We start from the raw sequence: 22,894 nt of genomic DNA on the forward strand, positions 1-22,894 counted from the left end.
GAGAATCAAAGTTGGGCAAGGAGTATTAAAACAAATTTGCTACAGTGATCTAACCACCATATGCCATGTGAAAAAGTCCATGCCTTTTCCCTGGAATGTACCTTTCCTAGACATTTTGCTTATTATCATCTCTTGTAGTGCTTTCAGGCACTTGACAAGTGAGAGGAATGTTGAGCTCAGGACGAGCGAGGATTTCTAATCACCACGAAAGCCCATAGTCTAGAGAAGAAAACTCAATATTAAAGAGCTCAAATTCTCTCTCTTTTCTCATATTCTGTAGGGAGGGTCTTACGTTATAAGGGAACTTTTCTATCAATTTTAGTTCGGGCAGGGCAATGCTGAAATTAAGGGACGGTGACACAGAAAGCCAACTCTGTGCAGGACAGTGGCGGAAGTGCTGTACAATGAGGTGTCTGTCACCCACAAACCAAGTCTCTCTGCCTGCTTTCCACCGTGTTCACAGGCTCACTGCGTCAGCTGAATGTCAGTGCGTAGGACCGAATTAGCAACCCGCAACACTGATTTTAGTGCGATCTTGGATGCTGGTTCCTCTGTGCGCCGGGAATGGGAGAATTGAACGCCAAGCGCTCTAGATGGGCTGAACTGATTACTTCTGAAGTCACTGGAATCTTTCTCCTGGAAGCTGGGCGAAACCATCTCTTAAATTCCCGCGTTTGAGAATTAAGTGTAAATGGAATTGAAGCTCCCATTTCCCTTTCCGCAATTGAACCGGGGTGCAGGGTGCTGCGGGGTGGTTGGGAGGCACGTTCTAAAGTGCTGCTTTGTGTTCCCACGTCAAGACCCTAGTGGGGCGCGGAGGGGAGGGGTTGGTAGCCTAGGCCACTTTGCGAGTTCTGTGTGAAAACTGTATTCTCTGGTCAGACTGCTAGGCAAGAAGCAGAGGCACCACACCGCCCCCTTCTAAGGTTGCATCCCCATTCCCCCCCCCAACCCTCAAGGGCCTCAGGTAGCTAGGAGGCCGACCCGGGAGTCTCCACCTCCTCGAGGGCGACAGCCACTTGGCGCGCTCGGAAGCCGAGGAGCTGCAGCACATTGGCTGGGGGACGCTGCCAGTCTTGGGAGGGGGTGTGGCAGGGGTGGGGTCTCGGGCCGCTGTGGGTAGGGGTGGTTCACTGCCGGCTGGGTGGTGGGTGAGTTTGAGCGTGAGCGTGAGCCCTGCTACTGTAGACTTGCGAACAGTTCTGAGCGAGCTATAGCGCGCCCGAGAGAGAACGAGAGTGAAAGAGCGAGTGCGAGGGGACGGACCTAGAGGAGACAGGGCGAGAAAACGAGGGCCTGAGGACCTACAGTTTGAGACTGAATGACCATGGCTGTCTCCGCACCTCCGGTGATCTCTGCAACTTCCAGTGGCGCTGGCGTCCCGGGGGGCCTTTTTCGGGCTGAGCCAATGTATTCGACTCCTGGAGAGCCTCCTCGTCTCACCCCCAATATGATCAACAGTTTTGTGGCCAGTAACCACAGTGGCAGCGCAGGGGGTGGCGGGGTCTGTAGTGCCAGCGCAGGCAGCGGCAACACCGAGTGCAGGATGGTCGACATGCATGGGGTGAAGGTGGCTTCGTTCCTGATGGACGGCCAGGAACTGATCTGCCTCCCGCAAGTCTTTGATCTCTTCCTGAAGCACCTGGTGGGAGGGTTGCATACAGTGTACACCAAGCTGAAGAGACTGGACATATCTCCCGTGGTGTGTACTGTGGAACAGGTCCGGATACTCCGTGGGCTGGGGGCCATCCAGCCCGGGGTGAACCGCTGTAAACTCATCACCAGGAAAGACTTCGAAACTTTGTTCACTGATTGCACCAATGCCAGGTGAGAGTCTCGTTTCTCTGCTCGCTCTTCCCCTTTTGCCCTCTTCTGCATGTCTGATCACCCTCATCGGACTTAGAGAGTGAGTCTTAACTAGCTTTCCTCTACTTTTCACGCTATAAGTCTTTGGGGGAAAGAGGACTAGAAGGACTTTAATTAATTGCCCGTTCCTTCTCGTCTGTGCTCAGTGGTAGGGCTTCGGTCTAAGAAAGTCCCGCACAAACTTTAGTTTGCGATTCTCTACTGAAACTTTCCAGCCTTCCGCCCATATCTTGCATGGCTTTTTGGCTGCTTGTGGCTATTTGTTAATTCCTCCATTTGGTTTTCTTTCCTGCTCTTTTGTGGCCAGACGGGTCAGAGAAGTTTTATCCTGAACAGGGGCACAAAGGGCTTTCTGGGATAGAAGGCTGGCTGAGCTGTACACTGGGCTTCTAAGCTGGCAATCCAAAACACAGCATTTGGGGGATGGAGAGGGTCAGAAGTCTAGAATCCATCCCAGAGGGTGATTCGTTTCCCATCCTGTGTGTTTGCTGTGAGAGTGCCTAGGGTGTGTGGTGGTGGTGGTGGTGGTGGTGGTGGTGGTGGTGTGTGTGTGTGGAGAGAGAGAGAGAGAGAGAGAGAGAGAGAGAGAGAGAGAGACTCATGCCAACTAAGCAAAGCTCCCCGTACAGGATGCAAGAAAGTCTATGGATCTTATTTAAAACAAAACAAAACAAACACGACAGATTTCACTTTCCTGGGATCGTCCCTTTTGGGTCATCTGTAAAGGGCAATGTGGTCATAAAACGCTGGGGCTGGGACCCAGTTTGGGGGGTGGGGTAGAAGTCGGCAGGTTTTCTAGAGAGGGTGCTTTTAGCTCTTCCCCCCAGGCAAACAGCTGGGAGGATCCCATTTCCCCAAAGAGAGGATTCCTTAAATTATGCTGGCCAGCTTCTCTGGTTGTAAGTGTACCTCCTTCACATCACAGCTTAGAAGTACATTATAGAACAAATGTCTATTTGTGTATGTGCATAAAACAAACTGTATTCAATATTTCTGAGTTAAAAAAAGAAAAGTAAACTATATTCAAGGTTATTTGACCATTTAAAGATTTGGTTGTTTTAGTGTTTATTCCATCTGTAGTTGACTAATATCTGTTAGGAAAGTACATATTTGGCAGATGTGATTAGCATACAAACCAAGACATCATCATCACCAGGTTAAAGGGAGCAAAGCGTTTTGTTGTAAAGCAGCACTACTGTTGATCATTTTGCAGAAAACTTCTGCAGAGGTAGACTTTCTCACAACACAACTTTAAATCATAAGATCTCTGGGTTTATGAACTAAAACTAATTCAGTTGTCACATCTGTCGTAAAATCCAAATTGCTATGTATAGTTGAAGCACACTGACACCTTGCAGACAAACTGTTGCTGACTTCTCCAATAAGATAATGCTACAGAACTTACAAAGGAACCTTTTCTTTTTCTTTTTCCTTTGAGCACTGTTCTCCTGTGTTCTGGCAATTAAATGGAAACCTGTTCATAGGAGAACTCCTTCTTGATTCATATCTGGGGTTTCCAAACCTGGTTTATTATATTGGATTTTCTTAAGGAAGGTAGGGGGCCTAAAATCACAAAGGATAACTGCTCCCTCAATAAAATAAGTAATTATAGGTCATAAGAGTAGAAAGGACATTTTATTTTGGTCACAAAGCATTTTACTAATACACAAATTCAGAGGGTTACCAAGGACTTCACATGAATGCCTTCTAATTCCTTTGTTGCCATTTGAAAAAGATTGGCATTTAAACAATTGCAGATATGAAAACCCATCTTCTAGCTTTCTCTCTCCCCATCTCTCTTTACTCCTCTCCTTCTTCTCCTCTGCCTCTCTTCACTCTCTTACAAACACCCATATCTAAAGTGGAACATGCATTACACATAGGAAATTCTTCTTTCCTTAATAATTAATTTCCACATCCTTGAGCAAAATCTATTATTTTCATTTAAAAAACAAATATATTAGTATTTTAATGTGATTTGACGCTTTCTTCTGTAAATAGAAACTTTTCTTTAATTTTTATTAGAGCTACTTAGAAGGGAAAAGTGATAAATTACTCTGCATCCAGTGGCAGGTGTTCATATACTATTTTGGGGCCTTGTTATATGATGTGTTTTTAAGTTATTATTTTAATTCAGTTAAGTTTTATTTACTCCTTATCACAGCATCTACAATCTAACTGTTTTTTTTGGCTTAAATTGTTTTTGTGTATATGCATAAAGGTGAAGAGAAATGTTAAAAATGTAAGAAGAAATACATCTGAGTTATGCTTCATGTGCCTCTTATTGAATTTTTTCTTTATGGGTATTTTATTTATGACATGCATTTTATATAATTGTGTTATAAGTGTTATAATATTTAATTGTAAAAAATTATGAAATTCAGTCCATGAATGAAGATGAGGAAAACTAGAAACACAGCTACATTGCAATTTCTAGATACATTTTTTAAAAACTCACACTTTCTGGAAAAATATAATTAATAGTAAAGTAACATTACCAAATTTTATTGATGCAAATGCTCTCATAACCATGTTGTTAAAAACTACAAAATATGATAGTGTTTATAATGGATGCTTTACAACTTTAAGTAACATTATTTACAGAAATGTGTACCTTAAACCATTCCCAACATCTGAGTGATTTAATGAAACTGTAAAATTAGTATTTAGATCAACATAATTTCTAAGACTTTTCTATTCAACAAAAAGAAAAGAAAGGTGAGGGATGGGATATAAACAAATATAGCCCAAGGAAAATAAAATAAGGTAGATGAGACATGAAGCCAGTAAGAGAAGACGGATGTAGGATGTAGCAGAATGATGCCAAGACAGTGAGTGAAAGATGTATCAGAAGAGCTTATAGAGATGCCCAAAACAGATGAGTGACTTGATGTACCAATGGAGAATTGGCTAAAGAGGATTGTCATTCAGGACTCATAATTTCTTAGCATTTCTAGGTAAAAGGTGGGGAAAGTGCAAGGAAAAAGTATATATTCAGTGAGTGGAAAGTCTTACGTACTATTCTTACTTGAAAAAAGATATTCATCTTCATCTCCTGATAGATACATTTCCATAATGTATTTGAAGGCCTATTTGTAATGGTGTCATTTGTAATTTTATTTTCATACATAATAAACATTACTTTCCCTCTCTGTCAGATAGCTGGGCAAGAGTTTAAATCCTGACTTTTAGGATATTTTAATTTGAAAAGCTTCATACACTATTCCAAAAACACATAAAAATGGACCGTTTCCAATTTGATAATTTTCAAAGACTTTAACATATTGGCATTAAGTGGCATTTTTATTTGGCTCAGAGCACATTTTATTAATGTCTACTGAAGAAAAGTGAGTAAGTAAAATACATACATGATTGGTTTTTTTTTGACAGTACTAAAAGTCACAAGAACTCTATCAGTGTCTTATAGTAACTATTTTATTTGATAATTATCAAGATATTCAAAGATGTCTTTCCAGAAAGAAGTTGGAAAATAATACTCTCCTCAGGCACTAGAGAATAGTAAGACTAAAACTCTTTGACTATTCATTGGTTTATTAAATGAGACAAGTTTTACATCATTTCAATTCCAAAGGGCTATACAATATTTTTCCTTGATGCCCTTTTTAGAAACTAATTGCAGAGAAATTATTTTGAGGATTATTAAGAAAATGATGATAAAAAGACCCAAAACAAATGGGAAAAGATGTTATCTTGTCTTGGATCTTTGTTTTTGCAGATAAAGAGCTGTGATTATTTTTTATTTCTTGTATAAGAGAAGTTGGAGTTTTTAATATGAGAGAGAGGAGGCAAATTCAGAAAGCAAATGTCTAAAATCTCACTCTTAAATAATGGATTTTCCTTACTAAATTCTTCAAAGTTTAATGTAGTAGTAAAATATTAAATTAAAAATTGGTATTCAGTGCAAAATCAGCCAACACATTTTAGTGTTATCTCTTTTAATCTTTTTATCTCATTGTCATTAGGGGGAGGGGGAAATCTGTAATACTTTCAATAATAAAGATAAATTAAAAAATAAAAATGTCTAAAAGTAAAAAAAAAAGTACCATTGTCAGATTTCATGATCGGCATTTAATTTCATTTGAGGAACAACTGATTAAATGTTACTTGGTCATTTACATATAGTTAAATGGATGCTTGAAGTAACAAGAATGTATGATTAAGAAAACATTTTAACTCATTTGGAGACATGATTCCACATATATTCAAATGAATAAAATTCAGTTTTTTAAATTAAAGTTTTAAGTGGTTTAATTGTAGTTTATTGTTATTTTGACTGTGTTAACGGAACATAAATGGGTTTCCATGATGGAAAAACTTTATGTGAATTATCAAGACTTTTACAACAATTTAAAACTCCTTTAAAATACTAGAAATACAATTATTGTAAGCACTCAATGAGTTTGGCTTTGCATTCACACTTGATAAATATATTTCACAATCCACACAGAATAACATAATTTACTTTGAAAATTGTTTTTATTCATAGTGAAGTTAAGCAAAATCAAAATTTAAAGAACTTGCATCACTTATCTTGGCTAATATTTTGTATGACTTATATTTTTATTTTCAGAAATGATAAAAAGATCTCAAAAATTAATCCAGGATATAAATACAGACATTTTATTTCATAGGGTAATGAGGGGTAGTGATATTGTCTACTAAAAGCAGTCACATAGTCAACAATGTTGTGTCTTTTATTAGAAGAATTATGTCAGGATTATAATTAAAACAATTTAGTCATATACCAGTGCATAGAACTTCCACATGTACATCTATTTTAAATGTACACTTCTGAATAATCAACATTTTTGTATTTATCTAAATATTTTATCTGGATTTTATATTTGTCCCAATGCTCATTTATTAGGTGGTGGATATTACATTAAAGAAATGATGCATGACATGATGGAGAATATCCTTGGATATTTATGTATGATGTTACCCTCCATGTATGCCAATAAAAAATTAGGAAGTGATAGTCTTCAGACATTAATGTTTTATATGGTTTCACACAGGAAATCCCTAATACCTGCAGAAAACATCAAGTCTGAATTATTTGACGCTTTCCTAATCCCTAGATGTTTTAAAAGTGCTTCTAACAGGCAAATATAATTGTGAGAAACCCTAATCATAATATATTATATTTCAGTTGGCAATCTAGATCTCCAGTGGCACTTTATCTGGTGCATTTAAAGATACAAGTGATGTAGGTTTATCCACTCTATATATTTCAAATATGTATAAAAACTGTCCTAATTGACCCAAATTGTAAATACTCTGTTTTCAAAGAAAGGACATCAAACCTTTCCCCCAAAGAAAAACAATTCGGTATTAATGATATTCTTGTTGCATATTCAAAAGGTCTTTGGTAGCATTTTTCCCTTCTTTTCTTCCCTTTCACCATCTCAACCTGCAGAACTCTTCACTGTCACTTCAGATCACACAATTCTAAAAAGATAAAACATTTAAACACATTTGCTTTGGAAGGGAAATTGAGCATTTGCACCCAATAAGCCTGATTGTGGAACTGCATGCAAATTGTGTTTTGATTTATCTCTTTTACACTTTTTTCCATTTGAATTGATCTTGCATTAATTTCACCAAGCGGCTCTGTGAGGCTGCAGATGTTGCCCTGTGTTTAATAAATCAATGAGACAGATCTGAATGAATCACTTCAGATGGATTCTCTGCTCGGTTTGATGTCTAGATGTTATTCTTAGCTTGTTATCATGACAGATGCATTAATGTTCCCATACACTGCCAGCAATGTCAAAGAGATTGAAGCTTTTAAAGTGGCGGCATCCCTTTTTCCATTTTCTGCTAGAACAAGAAATCAGAGAAAAATATCAAACCCATCATAAGTTTATTCATGGGCAAGACTCTTAATTTTCATGCTATATTAACTATTCTAAAATGGTGAAAATCAATATAGCAAAACCTAAATATAGTGTAGTGCTTCATAGTGTCTACACATTAATATTTAATCATAGTAGTAAAAAATGAGAATAAGTAATATATGATTGGGACACATTGAAAGTATCACTATAAATAGAGTAATGCTGTATCCAAATTGATTATAGAAGGGTGTTAGTTTTTAAATCCTTACTAATAAACTTCTTGTTGGCTTAATGCAGCTGCAATATACTCTTACTAAGGGATTTAGAACTCCTACAGGATTTAATATTTCTTTTTAGCAGGTAAGGGACAGCCTGTCCATTGTGTAGTCATCATTTCCTCACTTTATAATGCTGAAAATCTTGGAAAAGTTTATTTTATTTTAGTATATTTCAGTTGTTTATATTTTGGGTAATTGTTGGTAAATAAAAAATAATTTAGTAACAATGAATGCTGCTTTTATAGTTTAATTTCTTAGACTATAGAAAAACATATACACACCAGAAGGAACTTTGTGATAACTAGTGAAATCAATTAACTACCTGCATACGTACCATACTTCATTTCACCCTTGATTTCAGTATGTTGGTTTTAGAGCCGAAAAGATTCTGTCAATTGTGAAATATTTTGAATTTAATGTTGTAGGTATTATATTTTTTTAGTTAAACTCTGATATTAGAAAACACAAATTTTAAAAAGGAGATTCAATTTTTCTCTTGTTCAACTTTCTGAGGGATATATTTTTTTAAAAGTATCAGTTTTTAGAGGTAGGCCTTTACAGTATTTTTTCATCATGATTTTATTGTTACCTTTATTGGAATAGGAAAACAGGAAACACTGTTAACGGATACTGTTGAGGTCTCAAATTCTTCAGGAAATTTTTAATCTCTAGTGTTAGGCTAATCTTGGAAGCTTAGGGTACATGCTATGATCTACAGTATAGTTTAAAGGGAAGTTTATAGTGAAGTTCAATAAAGTTATGGAGGAGTTAAATTTTTTTTCACATTTTGCTTAAAATATGGGATATCTTGCCACAGTCTTTTTTACAGCTAAATTTATACATTACAATTGGTGAAATTATTATACTGAGAATGTGAATATAAAGTGTAATCCACATTTTTATGCAAAATTGAATTTAATATACCTAAAGAACAAATCGATATATTTATCACTACCTAAAATGATCTCATTAAAAGAGAACCAAATTTGTTACATAAATCAAACCCTCAGATTGTAATAATAATTTATAAGGATGAATTTTTAACTTCTAATATTCTAATTTATATTCCAATATTATGACTAAGCAGATTTAATAAAACAAGCCTACTACCATAAAATGATACTCAGTTATTTAGATTGATACTACTAGATATCAGCATTAACCCTGGTGACAGTCAACTTTTGATTATCATTCAAACAGTAAATGCATATTTATCCAAAATGTGTTGGTTAGAAAAGGGTTTTCCTCCCTTTATCTATAGCCTGTGAATAGAAACACAAATACTTAAGTTTAATTATTTACTATTTTCCTGGATAATATCAAGACCCATCCAACTGCACCATAAATTTGCATGAATTATTATCCCCACCCATTTAAAGAACTAACTTAGGTTTTGATTGTAATTAACTTTGAAAAGTAAAATTAACTTTCATCTAGGACCCCTGAGGTTGAAACTACTCAAATGTATGTACTATTTTGATCCATTACAATTATTTAGTTTATTAGAACAAATTGTGGTGAAAACTTTGTAATTACACTACTGGAAAAATATATAGCACAGGAAAGTTTAAAAAATAATGAACCACGGTATTTTTATTGCTATATAACCTTTTCATTTTTAAACAAGTTGACTCTTTAATCATGTGTAATGTAGTGTGTATATTAGGGTATAAAACATTCAATCGCAAGTGTGTCCAATAATCTTGCCAGGTTGCTGGCAAGTGCTAGCTGGTAACAGCATTTAGGCTACATTTAGTCTATCTTCTATTTATGTGATGGGTTAAAAAGAAAAAAGTAATATTGATCTGTCTCCGGATTAAAGTTTGAAATGGGCAACAGCCTGAACACAAAAGGTTTTTTTTTTATGATTTCTCAGCTTGCCATTGATCTCCTAGTTTTATTGCATTCATTATTTATTAAAAGAATTTGCAAGCTAAACATAACGTTAAGCTAGTTTGCACACAGGGACCGCACTTAGGAAATTGAATGGAAATTGCATTAGAGATGAACATCTGTGCTATTTTTCCACTCATGTGTTTATGGGTTTGTATAAAAGGTGTATTGGATTAACAGTTATAACGATTATAGCTTACAGCAATATGTTAGATTCTGAGCTTTCAGTTATTTGGAAGAAGTCTGTCTCTCATTTGTGTCTCTAAAAAGTATTATAATATCATCACAAGCAATATTTATATAAAATGATTTTACCATTATATTTTTAATTCATTATCTCCATTATGTATCACATGTGAGATACCATGCTGTATTGAAGTAAAACATTAACAAAAACATAGTTATATAAGATCATACTGTCTCTAATGGCTTTGTTACTAGGGTACATAGATGCAATTTACTCAGTACCTATTTTAAGAACGTTAAGTTTAATGCCAAATTAAGGTACACCAAATTCACAGAAATGATATGAAAACTTTAATATGACCATAAAAAGTTATTAGATATGTATGTTAGGCCTTGATCCTTCTGAAAAGATAATGAACATACAGACACTGAAGATTTGCTCTAATAATACTATGGGCAGTAGGGTGGGAAGCTTTATGATATGGTTCTGCTCTTGAATTCAATCCAAAAAAGTTTAATTACAAAGACTCAAAAGGACCTCACCAAAAACAGTTCTTACAAAGGATGTAAGTTATACCCCAGTGAGTGTCTTCTTTGCAGTATTGTCTTTAATCTGTAGATATTTGGAGGACTCAACTGATTCACTTAGTTATTGAAATTTAAATAAAATAAAAACCTCTTTACTATAATTTTGATCTCATGATTAGATTTGTTGATAGTGTGTGTGTGTGTGTGTGTGTGTGTGTGTGTGTGTGTTTGTAGAGTGTGTACTATGTGATGCCAGGTGTGAATAGAGTGAACAAAACAGTCTCTTCTCTCATGCATATTACATTCTAGAACCATGCTGACTTTAGCTTATTGTATATAAACCATATATCTCCCCTATAATATTTGTTAAATTGTGAAATCTTTGAGATCACAATTTTTGGCATATTCATTTTTGAATAAACTTTACATTTCCTTTCTCATATCTGCTTCATGTGTTATATCAGTAAATACAGGATTTTTGTGTGTGTGTCTTTAGAATTATACCAGAAAAGTTCAACTAAAAAAGGTCAGAGGCCGTGTGGCTCAATTGTTTGGGTGTCATCCTGTGCACCGAAAGGTTACCAGTTCAATTCCTGGTTGCAAGCTCCATCCCTGGTTGCAAGATTGCAAGCTCCATCCCTGGTAGGGGGCATGCAAGCAGCAGCCAATCAATGTTTGGCTCTCATATTGATGTTTCTCTCTCCCTCTCCTTTCCTCCCTCTCTCAAAATGAGTAAAAAATCTTTTAAAAAGTCAGTTATTGAGATATAAAATATTTTAGTTTTATAAATGTAGGGAATTACTCATGTCATAAATAAAATACACATTAAGAGGATATTGCAGTAAAACAGGTATTTCCACTTCAGAATAGCTGTAGTTAATTGATTTCAGTATCTTTTCTGTGACATATATTTGTTGCAAGGGATATGAGTCCTCAAAAATTTATAAAATTAGTCATTCTATAATACATAGTAAAATGTGCAACTATGGATTTAAAAAGTTTTTTTTTCCATGAAAATTTTGCTTTTATTAGTGTTAGAGTTTTAAATAGGTCCTCAAGCTTAGAGTTTGATTTGCTTTGCGTGTAGTCCTATATAATATTATATGGCAAAAATTAAAACATACATGAAAAAGAATTGCTTGTTTTTATTTGTTCAGAATACATTGACCCTTACATGTATTATATTTAAACCTTAAATAACTTTGGAAAACAAGATTATTTGCAGACATGTATAATTAAATGGTTAATGTTAATGTTAAGCTTGCTGCTTTGAAAATAGCCTGTAATCTGTTAAACTTCTAAATTTATTTTGTGAAAAGATTTATGGGTACCCTCTAGGTATTTATTTGAGGAAGAAAAAAAGAGAAGTTTATTCATAGAAAAAAAATTACTGAAAAGTACATTTCATACATAGCACATAAGTTTCAGGTCTCATTTTATAATCCAAGTAGAATATTCAGCTTGAATACCACACACACACACACACACACACACACACACACACACACACACACGTATCTGTCACTTCATTTCAACAAATCTATTAATATATCTATATCTATATCTATATCTATATCTATATCTATATCTATCATCTATCTATATCTATATCTATAAAAGCCTAAGTGACTGAATGACTGGTTGCTATGATGCGCACTGACCACAGGGGGCAGATGCTCAATGCAGGAACTGCCCCTGGTAGTCAGTGTGCTCCCACAGAAAACCTCCTGAGGTCCCTCCCCATGGCCGACCAACCTCCTGCAGTCCCTGCCCCCGGCTGGCTGAACCTCCGTCGGTCTTTTCCCCCGGCTGGTCCCATTGGCCCCGATTGGGGTGGCCAGCCAACCTCCTGCAGCTCCTCCCCCTGGCTGACCAACCTCCCACGGCCCCACCCCCCTGGCTGGCCAACCTCCCGTGGCCCTGATGGCCCCTGATCACTGTTCAGGCCAAGGGACCCCACTTGTGCATGAATTCATGCACCTGGCCTCTAGTCTATATATATAAAAGCCTAAGTGACCATTCGACTGTTCGACTATTCCACTGGTAGTTATGATGTGCACTGACCACCAGGGGGCAGATGCTCAACACACAAGCATGGAAACATGGAACAGACTGATGAATCTTAGAGGGAAGGGGGAAGGGGGGAGGGTGGGAAGAGATTAACCAAAGATCTTATATGCATACTAGAGGCCCAGTGCACTCCGTGCACCCATGGGATCCCTTGGCCTGACCTGTGGGGATTGGGCCTAAACCTGCAGTCTGACATCCCCTGAGGGAACCCGGATTGCGAGAGGTCGCAGGCCTGGCCGAGGGACCTCACGGGTGCATGAATCTGTGCACTGGGCCTCTAATATTTAATAAGTACCTACTATAAGCCTGTACAAGGGTAAAGTAGTGACCTTAATAACTATCCAAATTCTTATTTTTCTCATTTCCAGGTTACCTAGGTAATTGTTAACATGGTTAACTCTCAGCTAATCTACATTAATGCAAAAAACAGCAAGTGATGTATACAGTTCAAAATCGTGGAAAATTAAAATAACATTAATTAGGCTTTGCAGTGCATTATAAAATGTTTACAGCATACTTACCTGTCTAAATTTATTTTGCTTATTCTACTATGAAATTGTGTTTACATTTTATGAGTATTCACTGGTGGGAAGAAGAGATAGCCCAGAAAAATGCTAAGGTTGAATTAAATCTGAAATTAAATGCTTCATGTAGAAAATATCTGAAGCGAACAAAGCATAAGCAGGCATAGAGCTTTTAAGATATAGCTAATAACAGTGTATTGGATGATGTTAGTTAGTGATTAACTAATGAGGATTTTGCTTAAATTTATTTTTATGTTGTCTATGAAAAGATGTATGTACTTAATGGATACAGTACTCATTAAAGCTGTTAGCAGATCAAAAACTGGCAAATCGCAAGATCCTAGTTGTTGACATCATTACACTTTCCTATGCTTATTACCTCTAAATAGCCATCTTCCATAAGTTAAACATTTGTTGATACCAGAGGAATCGTGGCTTTTGGGTTAAAACACATTGATGAGTATAACAGTAGATGATATTTTTGTGTAGTATTTCTACTCTATAATGGTAATATTTAATGGATTTTCAGCTTGCAGTTAAAAAATGGAACATTATATTCTTGAGCAAATCATGTACTGCAAGAGTGGCCATTTTGATGATGGGAACATGTACATTGTGAGCTCTGAAATGGGTAGTAACTCCTCAAGAGCTTATTTGGTACTAGTACATTTGGTATAGCCACTTTCTTATATTTGCATTTGTCTTGGCTTGGTCCTTGTCATACTAGAAGACTGACAGGTTTTTGCTATTTTAAGGGCGTGTTCTTTTTCATGAGGTTGTATGATGTTTACATAATCCCCATTCTGCCAGAGTCTAAAGTTCTTTGCAGTTTAGTCCCACTGTCCCATTGAATTGAATTCTGCTCTTCTGAGTATCACTGTTTTTCAAGAGGAGTTTCAGTTTTTAAATGTATAGACAACCAAAGAAATACCTCTTTTAGATCTTTTTCTGTATTAGTGGGGAAAAATGTAATAGTATTTTTCCACATAGATTCATGTTCCATCAAAGAAGGGGCAGTGGAGCTCAATAATTTACTTTTCTGTCCAATTTGAAGGCTCTTTTTAAAAATTATTTTTAAAATATTTTTTACTGTTGACAGTATTTTTATTTTAAAGACAGAAGGACTATAATTTGGGTCATATTAGCATTGATGTAGTTCCATTTGGGCATGGACAAAGGAATAAAGCTAAATAAGGGTGGAGAACACTTGAGAAAATAGTTCTCACGGAAATATTGAATGGACCAGAAACTAGCTGATAGATGAGAGGTAGACAGTATCCTGTGGGCTGATGAAGGGCTTTCCACAGAGCTCTTGAATGAATTATTTCCTTTAATGGAATTTATTTTATTTTAGTGGTTAATTTAAGCAGATTAATTAACAGGAACAGAAAGCATAAAATTATTAGCTGTAAATAAAAACACATAAATGGCAAAATGTGGAAATGTTATGTCATTTGAGATGAGCTGGTAGCACTTGAAACTATAATAACACATTTGAATATGTGTTGTCAGTAAAATAATACTTCTTTATTATAGTAGTAAATGTTAACTTCAATTTTCAAAATATTTTATATGGTGTCACTTACATTTCTTCTGTAAATTTCCTTACTATTATTGGTCTGTTAGCCTGATTCTAGCTTGCCATAGCACATTTTTAAAACATGTTGAATATGAATTTTTTCAAAAAGGGTTGTATTTTGCCTTTGGCCATGTGTGTGAAGTTTTTATTGTATTCAGTAATAACTAAGTTTGCATTTTATGGAGTGATTTGAACCACTGCCTTCAAGATTATTTAATGAACATTAAAATTTGAATTAAAGAACATCAAAGTGGCATTTTTGTCATTTTTGTATTTAATAAGTACAGTAAAGTTTAAATATTTCCTTCATGCCTACTACCTGAAAATATATCTGGAAATTTAAAATTACTAGCTAGGTGTAATAGTAAAAACTTTACATGTATATACTGCTTTATATTTATATAGTTCTTCCATATATATTAGCTAATTTAATCTGATACTTAAAAAGGTATGTTTTTAATTTTTAAATAGAATGTTTTAATTTTGTTGTAAAATTTCTAAATTTTTATAAACAGATGGCTGGCCACTTTACAACATGTTTCTTCTGGGGATCACTTAATCTCATTTAGATTTTTTTTACTCATTGCTAAAGGAGCATCATCCATAATTATAATGAAACTTACAATGCTTCTAGAGAATAATAGTACCTTATGTTCATGCAGAAGTTGACAGGCTGCAAAGCTTATTCACACAGTATCTCATAGCAACTCTAGGAGGAGGTCACCTGCCCAGGAATTTTAAGGGAGAGAATTGAAAGGTAGGCAAATAAATGAATTGCTTCAGACCATACAATCTAGTACAGGCAAAACCAGTTCTTGAATATAAACCTTCTTGGGTACACTATGCTCTCTATGCTGTCTTTGAAGTAATGTCTTGATAACTAGATGGGCAAACAAGTTTAGTTAGATAGTGGAATGTTCCAAGTATTCAGGAAGGTTTGGAAAACCTAGTGGTGGGAAATAGAGATAAACTAGTAGGAGAGATAAGCACTACACAGGAAGGAGCTTCTCTAGAATGTCTCCAAGATACATGCCCTGATAGAAAATATTGCTTAAAATGATGATGTTTTCAGAAATATAGTAACTAAACTCCCTTGTTGGAGACTCAGTTCTACATGCATGTACAGATAGGTTTGGGGAATCAACAAGAACTTCACATTTTGAATGGAATAGTGAAAGAATAATAACTCAAGCAAGTGTGTAGAGATGGCAATAGTTCATCAAAGGGTAATATTGAAAGAATTTATGAAACTGGGACCTATTTATTAAAAAATATGAATTATCTCTTCTGTCCAAAATACTATGCTAGGATATGTAGGTACCACCAAAGAGCTTTAAATCTCACTGTAGAGACAAGGCATGCACACATAAAAAAATTACCAGTCATTCATTTATTCAGCAAATAGTTATTAGATGTCTACTCTACGTCAGGCACTCTTCTAGGTGCTTGAGATACATCTGTTAAAAATAAACAGACAAAGATTCCTGCTCTTGAAAAGGGAGTTATATTCCAGAAGATGGAGGAAGTGTGAATAGAGGAGGACAATAAATAATATGTATAATAAAGAAGTTGACTATATTGTATAATAGAATGTGGTAAGTGCTATGGGGAAAAATAGAGTAAGTAGTCAAGGTAATTATATGGGGGAATTGCAGTTGGTTGCCATTTTAAATAGAATGGGTATTACAGGCCTTATTGAGAATGTGAGCTTTGTTTACAAACTTGAAAGGGAGGAGTCAGCCAAGCCAAATCTGGGGAAAGAGTGTCTCAGGCAGAGGAAATAATTTTACCAAAAGCCCTAAAGCAGGAACATGCCTAGCAGGCATGTACAACATTGAGAAGTCTAGTATGAGTGAGGGGAAGAATAATAGGAATGAGATCATAATGGTAATATTGGGGGGATTATAGGGCCTTCTGGGCCATTTTGAGGACTTTGAGTTTTATATGAATGAAATAGGGAGTCATTTCAGTGTTTTGAACAAGGCTATAATAGGATTTGACTTAGGTTTTTTTAAAATTGATTTTAGAGAGGGAGGAAGGGATCTATCTATCTATCTATCTATCTATCTATCTATCTATCTATCTATTGATCTATCTATCTAATCTATCATCTATCTATATATCAGCTGCCTCCCATATGCACCCCAACTGGGGATGGAACCTGAAACCTAGGTATGGGCCCCAACCAGGAATTAAACCCAAGACCTTCCAGGGAACGGGACGACACTCCAACCAACTGAGCCACACTGTCCAGAGCTTGACTTAGTTTTTTAAAGAATCACTCTGGTTGCTAGTATAATAGCCTTCAAGTGGGGCAAGGGTAAAAGCAGTTAGGATGCTTGCTATTGTGGTAAACTCAGAGAGCAATGGAGGTGGTTTAGACCACACTAGTAGAGTAGAGGTGGTAAGAATTGGTCAGATTCTGAATATGTTTGATGATAAAACCAGTAGGACTTCCTGATGGATTAGACCAGGGGTGGGCAAACTTTTTGACTCGAGGGCCACAATGGGTTCTTAAACTGGACCGGAGGGCTGGAACAAAAGCATGGATGGAGTGTTTGTGTGAACTAATATAAATTCAAAGTAAACATCATTACATAAAAGGGTACGGTCTTTTTTTTTTTTTAGTTTTATTCATTTCAAACGGGCCGGATCCGGCCCACGGGCTGTAGTTTGCCCACAGCTGGATTAGACACTACCTGTGAGAGAAAGAAAAGAGTAATGGACAAGTCCAAGATTTTTGTATGAGCAACTGGGAGGATGAATTTTCCATCATTTGAGAAGGGGAAGGATGTAGGTGGAACAGGTTTGGGGAAAAAGTTTTGGAGTTCTGTTTTATATGTATTAGTTTTCAGGTATCTTTTACCAGTAGCCTTTTCATCAGAAATGTAGAGTAGTCATTGGATATATAAGTCAGGTGTTTAGGAGAGGCATCTGGACAGGATATAAAATTTTGGACAGGGGTGACTGCAAATATATATAAGGAGAGTTTTAAGGACTGAGTCCTGGTTCACAGCAACATAAATAAATTAGGGAGAAGTGGAGGAATCAGCAAAATTCTGAAAAGGAATATTCAATAATGTAGGGGGAAAACCAAGAGAGAATGGTGTCCTGAAAGCTAAGCAAAGAACATGTATCAAAAATAAGGGAGAGATCAACTGTATAAAATGCTGCGAATAAGCATAAAAACATGAGAACTGGGAATTAGCCATTGGATGGGGCAATTGAAGTCACTGGTGACCTTGCTGAGAGCAGTTTTGGTGGAAGAATAGGAATGAAAAGTTTGAGTGGCTTATATTTAAGAGAGGAAAGGAATTGGAGACAGTATATACATGACACTTTTGATGGACTGGCTGCAAATGTAGCAAACAATGAAGTGGGAGGGAGTAGCTTGAGAGCAGGGGAAATGAATTATGAGGCTATTATACTTTATTAAGATGGAAGAAATAACAGAATGTGTTGTTAAAAATAATCCATTAACTTTTTTTTCAAATTGATGTAGGAAAGAGAGACAAGTATGGCTGAAGAGATATTCTTGAATAGGAGAGAATGGATAGGATCCAGTGCAACAAGTAGAGGCATCAGGTAGGAGTAAGTTAATAGATGGGAAACCTGAGTATGAAGGTGGAGATTCTGGTTGATCTGGTATCAGGACTCCATGGAAGTCCTCTTCTGGCTGTTTCAATTTTCCAGAAAAGTGGAAAACAAGTCATTAGATGAGAGTGAGGATTGGAAAACAGGTGGTGTAAGTTTGAAGAGAAAGAGAAAATGTAAAATAGCCACCTAGATGAGTAGAAGACTAAACTATTTTTAAAAGTTTAGTATGATTGCCAGGTAACATTAAATACCCATTGGGTTTTATGATAATACATTCAAAATGACCAGTGTGGTTGTGTTTTTTTAAATTCCATCATGTAGAGCTGCATTGGTACAGGTGCTAAGTAGTCAAATAATTGGATTTAATGAGAATTGTTATGAATATAAAAAGACATAGGGACAAAAGAGTTGAGGGTTTATGTAAAAAAGGATTACAATGAATGACAATGTGTTTTAAACTGGTAAGGAAAAAAAGGATATCAAAGATGTGAGAGACAGTGAAAGGATGGTACTATCAATGAATTGGAGTTTCTAAGAAGAGGTCGAAAGATTGTCGAAGTTGGGGAACTAGAAGGAGTAAACCAGAAGTAGTAGCATTAGAGGGTAGGATGCACAAAATTAAGAGTATGGAAGAGTTGCAGTTATGGGTAATTATAAGGTTTAAGGTATGACCATGTGTGTGAGTGACTGAAATCAAAAGGACCAGATCTGTGGGGGAGAGGAGTTCAGGAAACTAAAGAAAGGGTGTTGGTCTATCATCTATGTGTACATTGTGTTATTTTGTAAATCAGAAGACTCCTTAATCAATAAGCCAAATTAATTTGGAGTCTTTCATTATTACGCTAGTACTAGCAGGATCAGAGCAGAGTGTCTCTGTCAAATTCTGGGCCCCAAATAGAGGAAGTCTTTCCTATTTATACTTTTTCCAGACCTTTGTCTTCCAAATTTGGAATGAGACTTCCGGACCTTCTGAGAAAGCGGTCCTGTGTGCTGGGAAGGGGCTGTGAGACCACATCTCAAGGCCTGGCCTGCCGCCAGCACTGACAACTCTGTCTGGGACATAGCTTATGGCCTCTCTGGAATGGGAGTAGTCTTATTTTTCCCTATTATTTAAGCAAGCAAACATTTACAGAAGCCAGAATAGCAGGGTTAAAATTTTAAACAGCAGTTTTTACCCAAGGTGGAGGTTACTCTGCTTCAATTGCTTGTTGAAATTGCTAAGGATTAAGAGAGGAGTCCTTCTCTTACCCTTTGGGATAGTATGGAGGGACTTGGAAAGTATTATGCTAAATGAAATAAGCCAGTCAGATTAAGACAAGTATCACATGATCTCACTCTTATGTGGAATCTAATGAACAAAATCAGCTGGTGAACAGAATAGATCCAGATACACAGAAGCATGGAACAGACTGATGAATCTCAGAGAGAAGGTGGGGGGTGGGGGCAGGGTAAGATTAATCAAAGAATTTATATACACACTAGAGGCCCGATGTACAAAATTCCTGCAAGAGTAGGCCTTCCTTACCCTGGCTGCCAGCACCGGCTTCCCTCTGGCACCCGAGACTCAGGCTTCCTTGCAGCCCCAGCTTTGTCCAGAAGGTTGTGCAGAAGGACGTCTGGTCTAATTAGCATATTACGCTTTCATTATTATAGATGTGCATAACCTGTGGACACAGGCAATAGTGTAGCAAAGGCCTGGCGTGGGTAGGGGCAGGTGCAGGGTCGATAGGGTCAATGGGGAAAACAAGGGGGCATCTGTAATACTTTCAACAATAAAGATAAATTTTAAAAAAGAAAAAGAAAAAAAGGAGTCTTAATGCAGCATATTTCAAATTTTTTAGTACATATTGTAATGCTATCAGTTTCAGTTGTTAAAAAACTGTTAACTTGCCCTAACTGGTTTGGCTTAGTGGATAAAATGTTGGCCTGCGGACTGAAAGGTCCTAGGTTCAATTCTGGTCAAGGGTATGTACCTTGGTTGCAGGCACATCCCCAGTAGGAGGTGGGCAGGAGGCAGCTGATAGATGTTTCTCTCTCATCGATGTTTCTAACTCTCTATCCCTCTCCCTTCCTCTCTGTAAAAAAAAGTCAATAAAATAAAATAAAAATAAAAAAGAACACCTCTTTTTTTTTAAAAAAAATTTTGTTTTATTGCTTAAAGTATTACAAAGAGTATTACATATGTCTCCTCCCCTCCCCCCCTTGAGGGGAGGCCGGGGGAATGTCAAGAACACCTCTTTAAAAAAACAAAACAAAAAAAGCTGTTAACTTAATTTCTAAAGATTTTAAAGTTACTAGAATTAAGATCTCAGGGAAGTAAACTTGACCAAAGGTATTGTTTAAAAAGTAATCCAGGAAGCACCCTTCTAGCTGCTAGATGGGATGCTGCCTGATTCATGAATTGCTTAATAAAGCCAATTAGATATTCAATTAAAAAACACACATAATCTATTTATTACATTATGAAGGTTTGAAAATTTACTCTAACAATCCCTGTTTTGCCATAGGCATGATGTACTTCTGTTAAGCTGTTTTGAAGTATATGATGAAAAATAACTTTTTCTAAATAATTGGAATAATGTTTGGTTTATTTAATCTATTATTAACATTATTTTACAATAGATGATGTGCTTCATTTTATTATGAACTGATCTTATACCAGGAACATTATCTGTCTCAGGATGTGCGTTTGTTGATCTTATTAGTACATAATATATCCATGAAGAATAAACTAATTTACTATTTTCATGTCAACACATTGGTATTTTATAGACAGAGTACTGCAAATATGTTAGGCACAGTGCAGAACTAAGAAATAGTCACAGTTTTTACCTATAGGTGGTTCATAATGCATTCCAAGTGGGAGAAACCCAATCGATATATATATATTTTAACACCTGCTTTTCTGATTCATGCATTATTAACCTCACATGGCAGCTACTTAAACAACTCCTGCTGTAGTCATCACATCTCCTAGCTACTCTTTGACTACTCTTGGGATTTCTGTGACCTTGGAGGTTTGGTGATGAAGAAATAGTTAAAGCTTTAAATAGGTTCTCAGGTGAAATCATTGCAGAGTAAAGCTAAGAAGCTGGTGGTTTCGATCTTAAGTCCTTGCTAATTACCTAAGAAATGAAGTTTTTCTGTTGAGTGTTGCCCAGCCATTCACCTGACATCTTAGTAGAATGGTTGGAAAGAAGGATTTGGTCATTATTTGCAAACAACCATTAGGTTCAATCACTTATTAAAAATGAGTTTTAATTTCTGCAGCTGGAGAATAGCAACGGAAGCCAAATGTAGTAACATCTGCTATTAAGACCATTTCTTTAGGTTGGGAAAAGTCAGTTGCATTGTTAAAATTTTATTTTAACTCTGTTGGGTTTGTTGTAAAAAAATCTTGTTTTTCTTCTTTATATAGCACTGAAAAGAGACATATGCATACACCAGACACTGGGTTATCTCAAACAGGCTACGCTGTCCACTGTCCAAAGTGTTGTAGAAAGACTATTTCAGGCACTATAACCCTAGTATCTATTACACAGTATTTATTTGATGAGATTAGAACTTCAAATGAAGTTTTTATTCAAGCAGGAATCATCAGCAGGTTTGTTAAACTGAATGGAAGTGTACTGATGTAATGTAAACTGCATAGGAAACTGTTATCAGAAAATGATGAGAATTCTTCCTTGGAAGAATTTCCTATACTAAAATCTTGTTGAAAACAAATTTCATTTCTAAAGATATAGCTAAATTTTTACATCCTCAGTGAGTACTTACCTCATCACCTGCAGTGACCTCTTGATTCTCTGAACATTTATCTACAGATAACATTTCTCTTTCATCTTCCTCTTCTTTTTTTTCCTCTTGTTCCTCCGCCTCCTCCTTTTTTTTCTTTTCCTTCTCCTCTTTCTTCTTCTCCTGCCCTCTTCCATTTTCTTTTTTATAAAGGTTAAGTTTTAAATTATCACACCCAAACCAGCTTCTGAATTAACTTCAAGAACATTCTGATGTATTGTTTTATCACTCATAAACTATAGTTTATGAAGGCAAGGACTCAAAATGTTTTCAGTTTGTTGGTTTGACAGTGTAAGCATGAATTATTACAATTCAATGTATTTACTTTGCAAATGTTCATATTTTAAGGAAATTTATTTCAATACACAATTAGTGTATTGTTCTGTTTTGATTGACAGCTCTTCTTGAACAACAGAATCCTAGAGAATTACTATTCTGTCTCAGAAAGCTACATTTGTCCTGAGTCCAAAGCTTTCTAGACCATTTAAGCCTCATCTTTTTTCATCTAAAAATGGGAATAATATTAGTTACATAACTCATGGGATTGTTAAAGAAGATTGAGATCATGTACATAATGAGCTTAGCACATAATAGGAACTCAGTAAATGTTAGCTCTTATCACTCCTAAAAGTGGTATCACACTAATATGTGTGAACACACATGTATGCATACATTCGGAACGTAAGAGAACAACTCTAAAAACAAAATAAACCGGTTTTT

At 36.1% G+C, this 22,894-nt stretch overlaps 1 protein-coding gene across 3 annotated transcripts in view; it reads left to right on the forward strand.

The window, feature by feature from the left end:
* The first annotated feature begins 1,160 nt into the window (after positions 1-1,160).
* Positions 1,161-22,894, forward strand: part of DACH2 (dachshund family transcription factor 2) — a 717,141-nt gene continuing 695,407 nt past the window's right edge. For all 3 annotated transcript variants that reach the window (XM_014538871.1, XM_014538872.1, XM_005865261.2), the window contains exon 1: positions 1,161-1,827. In XM_014538871.1, coding sequence (XP_014394357.1) covers positions 1,322-1,827 — 506 coding nt within the window. In that variant the 5' untranslated portion in view covers positions 1,161-1,321. The remainder of the gene's footprint in view (positions 1,828-22,894) is intronic.

The sequence above is a fragment of the Myotis brandtii genome, unplaced genomic scaffold (assembly GCF_000412655.1).
Source record: "Myotis brandtii unplaced genomic scaffold, ASM41265v1 scaffold2, whole genome shotgun sequence".
Classification (NCBI taxonomy): Eukaryota; Metazoa; Chordata; class Mammalia; order Chiroptera; family Vespertilionidae; genus Myotis; species Myotis brandtii.